Source organism: Pempheris klunzingeri, chromosome 8 (genome assembly GCF_042242105.1).
Source record: "Pempheris klunzingeri isolate RE-2024b chromosome 8, fPemKlu1.hap1, whole genome shotgun sequence".
In the NCBI taxonomy this organism is placed as follows: Eukaryota; Metazoa; Chordata; class Actinopteri; order Acropomatiformes; family Pempheridae; genus Pempheris; species Pempheris klunzingeri.
The window spans coordinates 25,160,521-25,176,879 of NC_092019.1; the positions used below are offsets into that span (position 1 = coordinate 25,160,521).

At 43.2% G+C, this 16,359-nt stretch overlaps 1 protein-coding gene across 2 annotated transcripts in view; it reads right to left on the bottom strand.

Moving 5' to 3' along the window:
- Window positions 1-270: 270 nt before the first annotated feature.
- Window positions 271-16,359, bottom strand: part of sema6cb (semaphorin 6Cb) — a 60,617-nt gene continuing 44,528 nt past the window's right edge. The window contains exons 17-18 of one of the 2 annotated variants that reach the window (XM_070834816.1): window positions 13,545-13,700; window positions 271-2,041 (exon numbers count right to left, since the gene is read on the bottom strand). In XM_070834816.1, the coding sequence (XP_070690917.1) occupies window positions 723-2,041; window positions 13,545-13,700 (1,475 nt within the window). In that variant the 3' untranslated portion in view covers window positions 271-722. The remainder of the gene's footprint in view (window positions 2,042-13,544; window positions 13,701-16,359) is intronic. The other variant, XM_070834818.1, reaches the window with a different exon arrangement.

Here is a 16,359-nt window from a genome sequence, read left to right on the forward strand (position 1 = left end):
ATGATTTGGTGTCCCTAAGATTTTTCTTAGGAGGTGGAAGGGATCGTTTGATATGCCCAAAGATGAAAGAGTATAGTAAGGCAAAGACATAACTACTTTCAGGGGAATTTGCTGACTTTTCACCACAGGTTACATATACTGCATATGTATATGTATACATATACGGTGTGGATATAAACACACATATATATACACACACATGCATAATATAAACACATTCGAGGGTGGGGTAAGGAGGTGGGGGAGGGTGGTCGGGGCGGGGGGGGAGGCTGGTTACCAACACTACATCAGAAAAGGTTAAGCAAAAGCATGAATCTAAGCATTGCAGGAGCTTCCGGCTTTTAACAGTTCAAGACGACTGATGTGTAAAGTTCATCCAACATCAGTGCGTCTAAAAACTAAGTTGCATTGTAAATCCACACTGAGGACATTGGCAGCCTAATATAAGGAGGTGGCGTCACGTCACCCGAGTCAGCAGTTCTATAATAAGCAAGTAGCTGAGCAATACCAATATGGTACAAAGATATTCGTTGGACAAAAAGAAGAGGGACAAAACAAGTTTGGTTGAGGCTTTCGGCCAGAGCGGCACTGGCTGCCACTCGCATGGTTGTGTTTTCTTGTGAAGGTCTGCAATCTTGATCCCACTGAATTTCTTCAAAGGGAAGTTCCTTTAAGAAAACACAATAAGGGAGACTCCCTGTTAAGTCCAGATGTGTACCTCCTCAGTAGTTGAACTTTCCCTGCTGGTTGACCGGAGACGTGGCAGGTATGAAAAGGGGCTTGGGAGGGACGTCAGGTTTGAGAGAGGAGGCCCGGCGGACAATTGCACCCCTGTGTGGAACCTCCTGCTGCTCTCCATTGTAGCTGTGTTGGCGTGCCAGGTACCCATTAGGGATGAGGGGATAGTGAACCTCGCAGGCGCTGCCCGTTGAGTTCATCCGTGCCAGGAGGGGAGGCGGCTGGTGGGGTCCACCGTTTCGTTGGCTGAAGCTGTGCTGGCGAGGGATCATTCCTCCCCCTCCACCTCCATTGGGCATCTTGGTGGCTGCAGCAATCAGTGAATGCCTCTGGGAGGAGTGCCTCCTTTCCAGGGTGGACTGGTGGTGTTGGGGAATGTCCGGAGGAACATCCATGCGTCGGGTGAGGCTGTCTCGGGGTAAAGTGGATGAGCTATAGTAGGGGGCTGATTCTGTCTCAGGAATTTGAGGTTGGATGCGGTTGGCAAATGCTAGCTGACCACCGCTGGCCATCAGACCTGATGGGCTCATTAACTGGGAGTTCTTGCTACTGCTTGCCTCATGGATATGCTTCAGGAGCTCATCCAGTGAGGTTACCTCCATGACCTTCTGAGAGTAACCAGGGTATGGTTGCTGAGATAGCACGCGTTCAACATTGTGGATTTTGCGTTCATCTATATGGAGGTGACCTCCGCCTAGTGGCTGCCCATTGGATAGGCCATGAGAGTATGGGAAAACCTGCTGGTGAAGCAGGGCTGAGCTGGGCCTTGAGCCAATGTTATGGGACTTTGGTTCCTTGGCATTGTTGCAATTCTGGTTTTTCTCCCACTGGTTCTTGAAGGCTTTCATGCTCTTGATGGGCAGCTCTGGGGTCGAGTCTGGTGTAGGCAGGCCAGACAGCTCTGAGGAATGGTGGAGGTGGTGGTGGTGGTGGTGGGGGTGGACCAGATCTCCCATTGTCATTCCGTGATGGCCGTTTCTCCTTGGTGGGTGATGCTCCTTGCTGCTGGCGAAGAAAGAGTTGTAAATCTTTGGAGATGACACCTCCAGCTTGTCGTCTTTACTCTGGCTATCCAGGAGGCCATTGAGCTTGGCCAGACTGCGGAGGGACAGAGCATGTGGGATCGGGGCCTCAGGATCTTTTGACAACTTCTTGGTCTTGTGGCCCGTGTGATTACAGTAGCAGGAGACCAAAAAGCCAGAGAGGAAGGCGCCAAGGATAAAGGCAACCAAAACACAAGCGATCAGGAGAGTATAATGGACACTGTGATTGGTCTTCTCCAGCTCTGGTGGCCGCCTCACACCTTCAAAACAGAAAGAGATTGAGAAATGGGTATTTTAGTTCAAGCTTTTCTGACTGAGCCAGAAGAAAAAAAAACATTTTCAAGAGCTAATATAGGTCAAGTAGCAGCTGGGACAGACAGGTTGTGTTTACAGGGGCTTCACTATGAGGGAAACAGCATGGGAGAGGTGTTTGAACTAAGCTCTTGGCTTCCTTTCCTTCCACCGTTGATAGATCAATACAGCCTTTCTTTCTAGGACCTGTGCTTTCCCTTCAGACTGGCAGAGGCCAAGAGCTCCGTCAGCTCAGTCAGTGAGAAATCAACTCTGAAATGAGTTGGAGCTTTAAATATTGATGGGAACACAGCAGCAGGAACTTGATGTCATTTTCACAGACTCTGCTTTCCAATGCGAGGATCAGGGGCGAGAGCACCTGGTATGATGAAAAAGCCAAAAATAACAGGTCTATCCAATTGCTCATAGAATGTGGCGCCTTTGCCAGCACAGACTCAAACCAGGTTGTCAAATTCTTTCAAAATGAAGCCGAGGGGACAGTCTGTGCAACAGTGCACCAAGAACACAAGGTTACTTGGCTGAGGCAAGTCTGCCATGTAAATGTCCTTGAGTGTTGTACCCCTAGCACTGTGTTTGCCTAATGGTGTGAAAGGCAATGACGATAAGAGGAGTAAAACCTGCCACCTCTCATGATCAGAACTCATTTGCAAGAGGCTGCTACCATCTGTGGTGTCAGACCCTTCTCTCTGTCCTTGATGACAGTTTCTGTGAGACTGATCAATCTGTGGAGGGGAATGGTTGAGCTGCACTGAGGGGAAAATGCAGGTGTTCTAAACAAGCTAAATTCAACAGCTAATGAAAGCTTCATTGAGGAAAGAACATGGAAAATGATTAACCAGGCTTGATGATAGTTTATGAGATGGTCAAAATTGAAAATATTAGGATGATTGGTGGATGAGTAGAAGGGAGATCAGTAATCAGATCAATAATTAGGTCTGCATTAGTGTGAATCTTAATCTTTTCTCTGAATTAAGAACTGACAGAATGAAGGCTCTTTTCTCCAGAAAATTATTCTTCAGAAATTCACAGTTATTCCCTGAATGAGTTATGACATAGATGATAAGGATAAAATCCATCAGGGTATAGTGTCTAATTTTATATTGCAGTAGTGACATACAGTATTATCCTGGTCTGGCAAAATTTCCAGAAGCTCAAATGAGATACTAATTATAGATAAAATAACCAAATTGGAATGTTTTGTTTTTGGCTAGGCCAGTTAAATGGATAAATCAAGGTACTTAAGCACACTGCAGACAAATTCATGAGACAAAGGTCTCAAGCAGAGACATTTCAGGGAGAGATTGGCTGATTTTACTTCCGTAAAATCTGTGTAGAAAGATCTCTTATGGTTGATTAATCTCTATTGTTTCAAGGTATAAACAGTATCATATCGACCAATGCTGCCAGAGACATGAAGCCATGAACAGGACCAGAATCCTCCCAAACTGATGAAATTCTATGGTCCCGTTGAGACCAACATTTCAATAGCATTTCATATTAGTGGAACGGTGGGGGGGGGGCATAAAACCTCCAACATGAACCCCTGAAACAGTGAAGCCAGGATGAACATTATTAAAAGGAAATGAGTGTGTGTTGAAAGACCAATAAGAGTCTTACTCAATGTGTGTAGTGGCAAATAATGGAAAGTAGTACAGAGGTGGAAAATCTGATTAGGGACTTGATAGATTTCAGTCAAATCTCATCTGAAATTCACAAGAGACGAAAGCACAAATGAGTGAGGTCTAAACTCATTTTCTTAAACCTCAAAAGGCACCTGACACCATGGTAACTACACAATACATGATATGGAAAGACAAGCCATTTGCCTTCTGTCATCGTTACAGCTTTAATTTGACAGAATCTTATTACAGACGGGGTGGGGTACGGCAAATTTAGAATCAAACATGGTTTATCTCTTGTCATGACGGATTTGTATGTACTGTACACAGTTTCTGACCAACAGTTTCAAAAGGAGTTTATTATCTAGGTCATTAAGTTACTGTGAAACTTGGTGAGTTCTTTTTGCTGTTCATTATCTAGAGGTAGACAGAGCAGGTGTGCTCGCAAAGGCTTATTATCTTATCGTCATGTATCACAACATTCATTTGAGGGATGCTTTGCTACCATTTTCCCTGTAGAGATACTGGGGTGCACTATAATCTTTCTGGAAATAACGCTTTGAATAGAGCTTCCAATTAAAAATGCTCAATTTTAGCCATTTATTCTTATGATTGCCTTGACTTATGACCACATTAAAAAGTCATAAATCATAATTGCATCCCAGTGGGAGAGGCAATCAAAAGTGATGCTGCAGTGAGGCTGTTAATACCTCTTCTTTTAATCTTGGACAATTTCTTTTTGTCTCATTACACAGGCCACCAGTCAGCTCTGCAGTAACGTCGTGGGTCCAAGTTTTTGGTTCTTAGTGATCAGTATCCCAGCAGAATCAGCGTCATGCAGCTTTTGTAATGAGCAGTGAAAAGCTGCTCTTATCTCAGTGTGATATCTGCCTCTTGTCACCCCTGCAGCTTCCTGGTACCTGTGAGTCATCCACTCCCCCTAGACCACAACACCTCCCTCCCTAGCTGTGGCTACAGGCCTATTGAAGGGTCCCTCCAGGTCGAGGGGTATGAGTCAAGTGCCACGACAGGGGGTGAAACGCGCAGCTGAGGTAAATAAATCCAGAGCCTACGAATGACCTGTCACAACACGTTTCATGAGCAGGCCGGATGACTCAATCACTGAGTATGTGGGACATATGGTGCCACTGGTCACAGTGAAATTAATACCCTGTGAATCATGCCCACAACCTGGCAAGCACCACCTAGGTGGCAGAAACTGTGGCCAACTGTACACACCAACTTGGTTTCCTTTGCATTGCTTCAGGGGCAGCTGGAAACTTAAGAGTTGGGTTTGAAACTGGGTTGTTTGTCAGTGTAAGTAGATGTGATAATTAATGTGGCTTTATGCTCATTTCACAACTCATCTTCTTTGTTTACATACCTTCAGAGTCAATGTTCCTCTCTAACATTGTCACATTATATTTTGCATCAACTCAACATGGTCTCGGCTCAGAGAAGGCTTAATATAGAGATACCAATGTCTGCCAAAAGGTAAAAAGACAGATGGGCTGCGGGAGTGGAGGCAAGGGAGGCAAGAGGAGAGAGGGATGGTGACAGCCAGGGGAAAAAAAGAAGAGGAAGATGAAGGGATGAAATTCAACCTTGGTGACAAACTGATGATGAAGAGGAGAATGAATATGAGAGGACTCAAAGATCCAAGAGAAAAGGGAGCAAGAGCAAGGGAAAAGAGCGAAGATGAAAGCCAGAGAGCCAAAAAAAAAGGAGGTGGAGAGAATGAGTTCATGTATGCACATGGAGCAGATTTGAAGGAGGAGGATGGAGAGAGAGGCAGAGACAGACAGGCGTGATGGGGTGAGTGACAGACCGTCACTCTGCTGGGTTTTGAAGCCTGGTGCTCTGCGGCAGCTGTGATATGGTTGGAGAACAACCCTTGCGCTCCTCCACAGTGCCGTAGGAAGAGAAGCTCTCTGTGATTGCATCCATATTGTTAAAAATAGACTGCAGTAGGTTGTGTAAACAGGCAAGTTTTACACAGCGTTATCTGTGCTACATCTTACTAATTGGCGATGATTTTTTTTGCATAACGAAAATAAAGTAAGGTGGTCTGGCTGTAGTTACGTGTGAAGTGTTTTTTTCCCTGCAGGTGAAGAAGTTGAGTCTGAAAACAAATTCCAATGGAAGTGACAACTTCTCCAAGGCATGTGAGTGATTAAGTAAATGGCTGCTGTCTTTGCAAGCTCCTGCAGACATCTTAAAATCGACTTCATTAACAATACAGCCCCCGAAAGCTTTGCGATGACACCAATTACTGGTAATCTGAACACTTTGAAGATTCATACTTGCTCAATTTTGACATTAAATTGCAGGACATTAAAGCATCAGAACCCTACAAAACTGGAATTTAAAATATTAGCAGGAAGGAACGGCTGCTTTTACTTCAGACAACACTTTCAAGGTCAGATATGAAATAATTTAAACAGACGAACTTTTCCTTTTGCACATAACTTTTCCATTGTATCAGGCTTTTCTCAAGGGTGCATTTAAATACTTTGTAACCTGAAGAACAACTTGTGTTCTATTTTGGCGCATCAAGTGAAGACGTTCCAAAATAGCCCTAATTAGTTTCTGCTTCTGCAAGCTTACAAGTGCATGTAATTGTTCCCTTAATGGCTACTCCATCCCAATGAGAAGCCAACGAGACAAAATGGCCCCAGGCTTCATAGGCGAGCATTATCCTCTCCCGCTAATGCTGGAGATTTATTTCTTCCACACTAAAAATAACAATTTAACTCCAGAAAGACACCCTGAGGTTGAAGATTGGAACAAATGAATTATTTTCCTTTTTCAAATCTGGGTGAAAAGCTGAGCAGCTCTGCCCTGTTGCTGTGAGCTTTAGTAATTTGACAGTTTTAATACCTGATGTCTGTGCAATGACAGACATGGTTAGCAAACAGAGCATGATCTTGTGTGTCAGTGTGCATGTGCACACACACAGTGCATATCTGTGCTGTATGTGTGCAGGGCTCTGGCTGTTGACTAAGTGAATTCAATCATGTACACTTGTTATTAGGAATTTGCATAATATTCCACATCAGTGCTCAGCCAATTGGATACGGTTTAATATATGCACACGAGCTAAGGTGATACGGTGTAATGTAACAGATCCATTCCAATTGAAAAGTAGTGGTAATAAGGACTGCATGTCATTCCAGGTGTGCTGATGCATAGAGAGCATAGATTTCATTACAACTTTGATTGAATACTGGTAAATTAGGCGTGCTGTGGCATCTGGCAATCAGAGCCATACTGTCTGTATAAAGTCCTTCAGTATTTACACCAGTGTTTTGAAGGGAAAGTCAAGTTTTTAAGTAGCAGTAGACATTTTGTTTCAAACACTCAAAGCAACAGATCTTGGTTGGTTAAAGGGGTGGTTCAATCAAATTACAAGTTTCCTCACATCTCCGTGGCCACTCCAGTGCTCATGGGGGGTTGTACCAATGAGAGCAAGATGACGTGAAAACCTCAAAAGCAGTGTCTGTCTAAAAACAATCTATGAATAGTTTTCAGAGAAACTGCTTTCTACCAAAATTGCCGCTGCTGGTGAATTGTTCAAATGTAACTTTTCACTACTTTGACCAGCACAAACAAAGCCCAAGTCACCTTTATTGATGGGGTGGAGGCAAAACTATGATATTGTAAAATAAGTACCATCTCCATGGCTACGGTTAAACCACTACGGTTAAATAAGAAAATATGTAATTTGGGTGAACCGACCCTTTAAAGTGGCTTCTAATTAACTTATCATAGGTCATTAAACCAAGCAGAGCACATGCACCGAGTGAGTGTTTTTGTACATGCAGTTGCACCAGAAACTTAAAAAAGAAGAGCTGTTTATTTGCCATTCAGTGGCCGGTAAAGCAAAACGGTTCCAATGCAAACTTCCATCTGATGCTGTGATGATTTAAGAGGGGAAGGCAGCACTGGAAGAATCTTGGCTTTACCAAGCAACTTAAAGAGACAGTCCACACCAAAGCCAGTTTTAGCATGATTTTTTAAAACCTCATTGTGGTGCTGTTCTGGCTTAATCTCTGGTAATATACAAAGAACATGCAGCCAACTAAAATGAAACCCTGACCCTGAATAACAAAATGCCTTAAATGGACATTTATCTGAAGTTTCTCACTGCTCATGAGATTATTTTTCAAATAATCTTTCTTGTTTGTCTTTCCTCTAAATCTATCATCATGTCCTGTAGCACTGTCTTTGGAGTGAACTGCTGCTTTAAGAGATGGAGAAACTGCTTGTGGGCCACTCAAACACCTGCTCACAGTTTCAGCCATCGGCTATAGAACCAGAAAGGCAGATCATAAAAAGACGGTGAAAAGGGTCAGTGAGAGAGAATTCAACAAAGGAGGCAGGTACAGCTAAAGGGTTAGTCCAACTAAAAAAAGAGAAGAACAAAGAAAAACAGGCAGGTTAAATGGGAGAATTACTCCCCAGATTAATGAGACAGATTAAAGGGTAAAGGGGTTAGGGCTAGGAGCCGGGACAACTGCATGGGTGGATTTGATCACTGTGGGCCCCATGGATCCCTGTGACACTCATAGCTGACGGATCTACTTCTGGACACTGAGCTGAGCTTCAACAGCCGACGCAAAACAAAGACCCATTAAAAGTGTTGGTTATGGCAGATGAAGTATATGCTATGTGTAATGCCTTGAAGGTTATTTTTTACAGCACACTGCTGAGTGTGTTTTTGTAGTAAAACATGATGTCACTTCTAATCGCTGTAAAGTGCTGGTGAGCTGAGCGGAGGGAAAATGGCCTTGTTCTGTGTGACCTTTAATGAGTGCCATTACACCATGACGATGACTCAGGGAGTCCAAACTGGCAGTAACATTTCAAAAACCGAAGTGTGTGCACACACATGATGGCCTGACTTGTGATAAATCCTGTAAGAATAGTATGGTCAACATAGATGAGGGGGCTGAATGAAGTTTGACAGTCGGTGGTTCTATTTAACCGTCATAATGAGCGTGTTCTGGATATGCAGCCTCAATTGGACCCAAAATGTAATTAAATATGTAGTTAAATTAAATATTGTAATGTTCAACCTCAGACATTCTCTGGAACCTGGAAAGTAAACATAATGAAGTGTTGGTCGTGTCATTGACGCTGCTAGTTATTGTTTTAACTAGTGACTGATGAAACTGAGAACCTCTAAGAGCTAAGTAGTATTACTTCTCTTGAAGATTATGGCTGAAAAGAGTGATGTTTAATCTTCTTTAAACCTTCTATATATCTGTTTCTTTTTGCACTTGTTTTTACATTTTCAGAGGTATAACACAGAATATTAACCAGGCGAAATGCTGGTGGTGACTGAAGCCTCTCTGAGGAGAAGATATTGTGATGGTGGTTAGAGGGGACACACAGCCACAGTCAGTGACTGGATGATTCAGGCAGGGTCTGTTGCCATGGTCTTCCCAAGTATAAATAACTCTTTAGAAAACTAGCTGGCATCGATGTCACCCCCCCAGGATGCCAGCCCTTCTTCATGGAAAGGCTCAGCCCAAGTTCACCTTCTGCTCTCCTCCTGTAGCGTTTAATGAGTCTGAAAACACCAGTTTCACTTGATTCTATTACCGAGCTATCTCCCTGTGCTTGTCAGCTAAATTAGCTGCTAGCCTGGCTTTTTAGTCCAACCCACGCTGGTTCATCTAAATGTGCAGTGGAGTTATGGGAAAGGTCAAATTACAATAGAGGCCAGGAGAGGGGGAGAAGGCAAACCAGTGAGGTGTAGAGCCAGGAGTCGTGTGCAACACAATTTTGCTAACACTCATTTTTCTGTGTGTTCAAACACGGTGGAGAGGTGGGCGTTCTCCAGCCAGAAACAGCTCTAGTGCAACCTGACTGCTGGCATTTTTCTAAATAGCAGCAGGTCAACAGGTTCCTGGCCCTTCCTTTTAGTCTTCCCTGGTGTTTACATAATGTAATGCAGCTACCCACATCTGAGTGAATACTTCACTTCAGCTTTTATCTGTCCGTGACTGAGCTATACAAAATATAAAAAAGAAGATAAATGTGGCTAGGATTAACAGGGCTCTGTGTGTTAGGTGAATGACCGCCTTTGTGCTCTTTGCCTATACAGTTTATATCTCGCTGACCTTTATGGATGAAGTGGCTTTAGACTTCATCCACAGCTTCTACTCATATGATCTGTAAGACATGTTTGCTGACAGGAGAACTTTTGAGTTGTGATATCTGTCTTGACTGATCAATCACAACACTCACTGGCTTCCCAACTATCCTTGGATCTGATCATTTTAATATAATGCATTTGCACTCATGCCAGTAAATGAATCAAATATATGTGAGGTTTCATATCTCTCTGAAACAATCAGGTAAGGTGGGTGGGGTCCAGAGTCCTGCTCAAGGGAGCAACCTCTGGGCTATTGTGAGAACAAACCTGTATACTATCTTTTAAATGATGACCCGATCTGCTCCTGTGCATTTCATATGAATGTGTGTTGTCTCATGGTGAGTGTTTAGGTATGTACATACGATACATACATGCCCAGGGTTGCACTTTAAAGGACATTAGTGCCCATTGGTTGCATGTTTACATGACAATTAAAATGTACAAGTTAGGTAGCCCGATGGCCAGTTGGGGAGCTACTAAAACTTGTCTTTAGAAAACCAAGAGAGCTTTTTCTAAACCTCTGGGTGAAAGTGTAGGTTGAGTCAAAAGTAATTTGAGACAACTTCAAGTAAGGTCTTAAGTCTTTCAGAGTAACGCCTTGTCTACACTGGGTACATGGTAGAAACAGTGCAGCAGCAGCAGAAGTTACAGATGAATATATAATAAAGGCTCAATAGTTGTCAAATCTACAGGTCCAGTCTTCATAGAGGCCGGTGGCCGTATGTTTCCAAAAACACTTGCTGGTTTGCTAACTTAGCCCGGAGGCTAGTTGGTGAGCTTCCGGTTTGTTGGAGCAACTTAGTTTGTTTTGGAGTAAAGACAAGACCATTTTTGTTGTTACAGTGACAAGTGTTTTGTGTTTATCTGTGTACTGTTATGTACTGGGCCTCTTTGTGGCTGCTGGGAGATTAGTGAGACAGCTGCAGAGCCTCTACAGACAGTACAGACAGAGCAGCAGATATCTGGTGAGAAATGGACAGGAAGTGGGAGAGATTGGAGGCCCTCTTAGAACTGTGATGCTCCTCTCCTGTCTTATCAACCCACCCGGCTCTTCTGATTGAACCGCCAGCATCACAGTCTCTGGCTGAAATAGATTGCGTTGCTGTTTCTATTACATCCTACACCCCCTCCCCTCCGTTGTTGGACTCCATGGCTCAGGCCCCTGCTGGTTATTTATTTGTTATGGGCTTTTCTCATTTGAGCCTGAGTAGCTCATCATTGCAGCCAGAGAGTCTGTCTGCGTGAATGGAAGCTTCTTTCACTTGCTGAGGATTTATGGACTTCTGACACGGTGCCTGTGCATGCAAGCAGCAAGGGGAGGACAAAAACTGCTTAATGCCGCCTCGTCCTTCCTGAGTCACATCCAAATGAACTGTATCTACTTCCTAAACCTGCAGGAAAATGCTCTTGTCTTTAGAAAGAGAAAAACCCCTGAACTTTCTCTCTTCTGCTCTGCAGCTCTTGCTTTTTTTCCATAATTATTTGAGGGTCACAGAGACGTTTTGCTGTGTTTCCTACTTTTGAAGAAGCCTATAATGTTAATCACTATGAGTATGAACTGCCAAATTAAAAATGTAAGAATTAATGAGACTCAACCCCATAAAGATCAAGAAGTAATTAAATATTCAAGAACTGGTTGGAATTTTATAGGTCACATCATTTATTGGGATGGTGTGGTCTAATTGTTGAAGAGTCTGCGCTTTTATTGCAAGATTACATACTTGATGCCTTTAAAAATGTGTGAATGGAAAGCTCAAGTGAAAACAACTTTCAGCTCCAGAAGTAAAGAAAGCTCATTCAAAATCACTTTGACATCTGTAATTACACAAATTATGAACACACAGCCCATTGATAAGTAATGAAATGATTGGTCAATTATTTTAAGTTTTTTTATCAAGCCAAAATGCCAAAGTTGATGGTTCAGCTGTCTGAAATTTGAGAATGTGCTGATGTTTTTGTCTTACATTACAGTAACTCCACGGGTTTCAGACTGTTGGTCCACTATTCTCTGATGTTTAACAGACCACACAGCTAACTGACAAAGAGAATCTGCAATATAGAGTTCAATGTCCATATGTCTAGACAGAGAGGGGAAATCTTTGAGAAACAATACCTAACATCTAACGTGGTCGATTCTTTGATATAGCTAGACGTCTTAGGGGCCTTGATTGGACATTGTTTCAGAGTGAAAATGGACAGCTTTTGAACAGCATAGAGGAATAAGGGAGCCAAACAGCTGCAATGTTGCATTCTCACATAATTAAATCTTCTACTCATCACTTGTCTGTTTCTGTGCTTGACCTTGATGGAGACCAGCATGCAGTTGATAGCTGTTGGTCTTGTTTTAATGTCATGTAGCCACATTAATAAAGGCTTGTCTTAATGGAGCAGTGTGCCTTTTTGGAAGGGGATCCATTACCCCATTTTTCTGGGTTTAGTTACAATTCTGAATAATTTAAAATCCTATTCTAATATTAAGTACAGCAGTAGATGCTGGACACTGGACACACATTTCACCTTACCAGAGAGACAGATCAAATAATTTGTCAATGAGAGATTTCTTTGAGTTATATTAGCTTGTGGAACAGCAGCTAGGCTGGAAGTTGACGTCAGGACTTTCAAATGTGTGTTAGCTGCATAGGGTAATGAGTTTTCTGGTGTCCTCTAAAATGGGAATGCAAATTATAAATGTAAATGAATGGTCAGATACGGAGACTGAGATACTACCTGGCTTGTGCTTTGAGTTTTTTCAGGTGTGTTGGAAAACATTGAGGGAATATTTATGTGTTGATGAGCTAAATAAAAGATGAGGAAAGGCCTTGTGGGAGCAGTGTTGTTCAGACTCAGGTTCTCGACTTGATTTGAGAAGTTAATTAGAGGCAATGCACTATTCATTTCAAGCCATTAAATCTTTCACAATCACGGTTGCTGTGTTGAGCACATTGAGATGTATGGCTGAGCATGAAAGGATGAGAAGATGCATCTTATTCAAACAATCTCTGTTTTGTACATATGTAGGCTGTCTTATTGAAAGCTTATCATTCAGCACCCTTCCATTTGACCAGGCTGTAAGTCAGTGGAAGCATTAAGTGAAGCTGCCCTGGAAATTATGCATCACGTCAGGTAATGTTGAGACTAATGAAGTGTATGGGTAAAAAAAAAAAAAACAGAAGAAAAAATCCATTAACAATGCTTTCTAGTTTTCACTAAGAGATTGGTTTGACTAGAGAGTTAAGTGTTAGTGAGCTAATGAAAGTGACATTTCACCCTGGAAGAACATTTATTAGCATGTGTGCCATCACATGACCTCTTGATCATCTGCTGCTTTCTGCTTTTACTGCTCAGGACTCATTTTCTCTGCCACTGTTTAACATCATCAGAAATTGCAACAATAGATGGAGCACATAAAATAACACTTGATTTGAATTTGTCTCCACTGCATTTTCACACTCGCTGTTTGAAATGACTGCCATTGCTAAGGAAACGTAAGTGGGGAGATTGAACTGATCTGGGCAGGCCTGTGCGCTGAGAATGGGAGGCATTTCTACCAGAGTGAAACATCTTTTCTTGTTAGTGGTCAGTCTGGTTAGAGGTGCACAACGAGATGTTTGGGGCCCAGCAGTGCAATCACCTGCAGATTCACTGAGGACATACATCCCTCCCCCTTACCCTCCATCTCCACACTGATTGGCTCCGAGTCAGGTGACCCTTGTTCCCCCATGGGGGGAGGGCCATCAGGACCTGTACCTCTTTCAGGGTCACCTGCCTCCTTTGGGAATGCCGCCCCATGATAGGTTGTGCTGGCGCTTGTGGGTGTGGTCTTCCCTGTGGTTGTAATGAAGGGGAGGAGGAGGAGGAGGGGGGAGGGCAACAGAGTGAGTGATTAGTGAAATGTGAATCAGCCCGAAGAATCAGCTTCAAAGAAATGGGGGTGAGTCCTGAGTGGAAAGAAAACCGTCACCCATTAACATAAAGATCTAGTAATGACAGTGAGCAACATGATGAGCAGAATTTAATTAATCCATCAGTTCACTTCCCCACAGATTCACACTGCAGCGGAGTTTACAGGCTGCTTAATGCCCATATTCAATCACTCCTGGTGACTTTGGCATTCCTGCGGTTGCCATGACATATCCTTGATTCTCCAGAATATTTCTTGCTGGGCTGCAATTACAACACTCAAAAACAACTCATATCCTCTGAAAACATCATAACACAGCAATGTGGCAGTTTGTCAGGAGAGGCTTGGCTTATTAAAAGTTGACACTAAACTAATAATGCATATTAACATTGTTGAATGGCTTTAGGCACTTTTATAATACTTAACTCCTGGGTAAATATACCATCATGAATTGGGAAAGCGACTCCACTGAAACTCAACTCCACTGTCTTTTGTTACTGAACCACACAGTCACCATTTAATCCTGGTTCTCCAGCTTATTTAACTGAATTATCTATATTTTTACATGGCTTTGAACTCTGACCGCCATTAAAACTCTGTGTGCACACACTAAGCGTTTTCACAGATACGTTGAAATAGATACTGGTGGCTGGCCAGGTAATGCCTTTTTTCACCACAGCTCTTTTCCACTACCTCACCCGAGCTGAGCTGTTTCACAGGAAACTCCGTCACCTTGAGGCAGACCAGCAAACATTGTGACGGCCACATTTGGAATCATTTCAAACATATGCCAAAAAACATGCTGGGCATTAGCTACCACAGGCCTTGTATTATCAGACATATTCATCTTGATGACACACTCCACATCTTGATTGCATTATTAGTTCTCTGTTGTCCTTGAGGTCCAGCGAGTAGCATGCTGCTATTGGCTCAGGCTCCTGCACTAATAAGCCAGCCATAATGTTAGCATTCTGCAGATCTCAGACCCAGACTAGAGGAGAAAGGCTTGTTCACTCTCTCAATATGAGCCAGTTGACAGTGTTCATTCTGAATGAGGTGCCCCGTCAGTTTGCCATCTGCGCCGGGTAAATTAAACCTGTACACCAGGGGGTGTTTGGCCCTGGCACCTCGGACAATAGCTCCATCATTACTTCAATTTCATAACAACCGAGTTATTCTGAGTGTGCATGAAGGATCGTATTGTTTGTCCCTTTTTACTGTTGATAAAGCACAAAAAATTATACAACAGAGGAACATTTGATTACCTACACAGGCAGACGCCCTTCCCTCTGCTGGTTGCGATTGTTTGGGTTACAGGGAAGTGGAAAAAAGAAAACGTCTCTGCCTTTGGTGTGCTTTCGAACAGGGAACGGAGCCCCTGTGTGACAGCTTTGTTCAGCATATGGGTGTTTTATTGTCTAGGAAAGCTGATAATTGATCGTCAGTGCAGAGACTTAAAAGCGTTTTTGTGTAAAAAACACAGAATCTGACTGCGTGTTGAGAACTTCAAACAGTGCAGTGAAGCGTCGGGGTGGTAGGAGCCCCGCAGGATTAAGCAGCAGGGTTGCTCATCAAGTCTTGCGACCGACTGAGTGGCAATTCCTCCAGCAGGGAGGCTTTACGGACTACTGAGGCAGCGTGGGACTGTGGGGGTCCGGGCCATGCCTCTGGCAAACAAAGTGGCCTCTGTTCTGAGAAAGGGGCTGAGGGAGATGCAGGATGGATGGTTCTTCTGACATCTTCCAGCATGATGGGCTCAGTGCTAGTACTAATCACTGTTGGATCAACCACTGCTCCCCAGTGTCCCAATTTGTCCAATGACAAAGGGATCTGACTTTGAGCAAGTCTTTAAACTCCTCATAAAGTTGAGGCTGGGTGCTTCAGTTGTGTAGATAAAAGCAAATGAGGCTGGTCAAGTGCTATCTGATTGAAAATGGCTGGTTTTGAATGTTGCAGTGTTAGAGAACTGTCTCAACATCACCTCCTCAATCTTATATGAGAGCCAGCCAGCTTGGTGGCATTTCTATCTCTATTCCGGCCATGCCAGTGGCTGCACGGTGTGGCCAGCGGGGGAGTAATGGGACGTGACAGGGATGATGATCCTTCTTGATACAGGGCATTAGGCAGCCTTGCCAGCAGAGCTCCTGGTCCATCAAAGCAGTGTTGCTTCAGACAATGGTTTCAATGTTTTATCTGTCAGACTGGCTGAGAGGTGGCACCGGCCATTCAGCTGCCTCAATAAAATATCCTGTAGCCTCCCTGGTTGTAAAATGCAGAAACATTTACTTTGTGGGTGTAGAATTGAATAAATCTGATGACTGTGAGTGAGTAGGTGGAGGTTCAATATGTTGTTCAAGTATGTTTAAAGAACAGTTTAAATCCTTTTCTTGTTATTTTTGTGGTTCTAAGTGCCACTTTTATTGTAATGGTTTACTCACCAACTTTGTCAACATAAGAACAGAATCAGAAAAGACGGGGATACAAGTAATCAGATGATCAGACTGGTTGTAAACAAACCTCCAGTTTTACCACATAAAATCAAGACAAATATTGCTACCCTGTCTCAACCCGTCCTTTCCCATT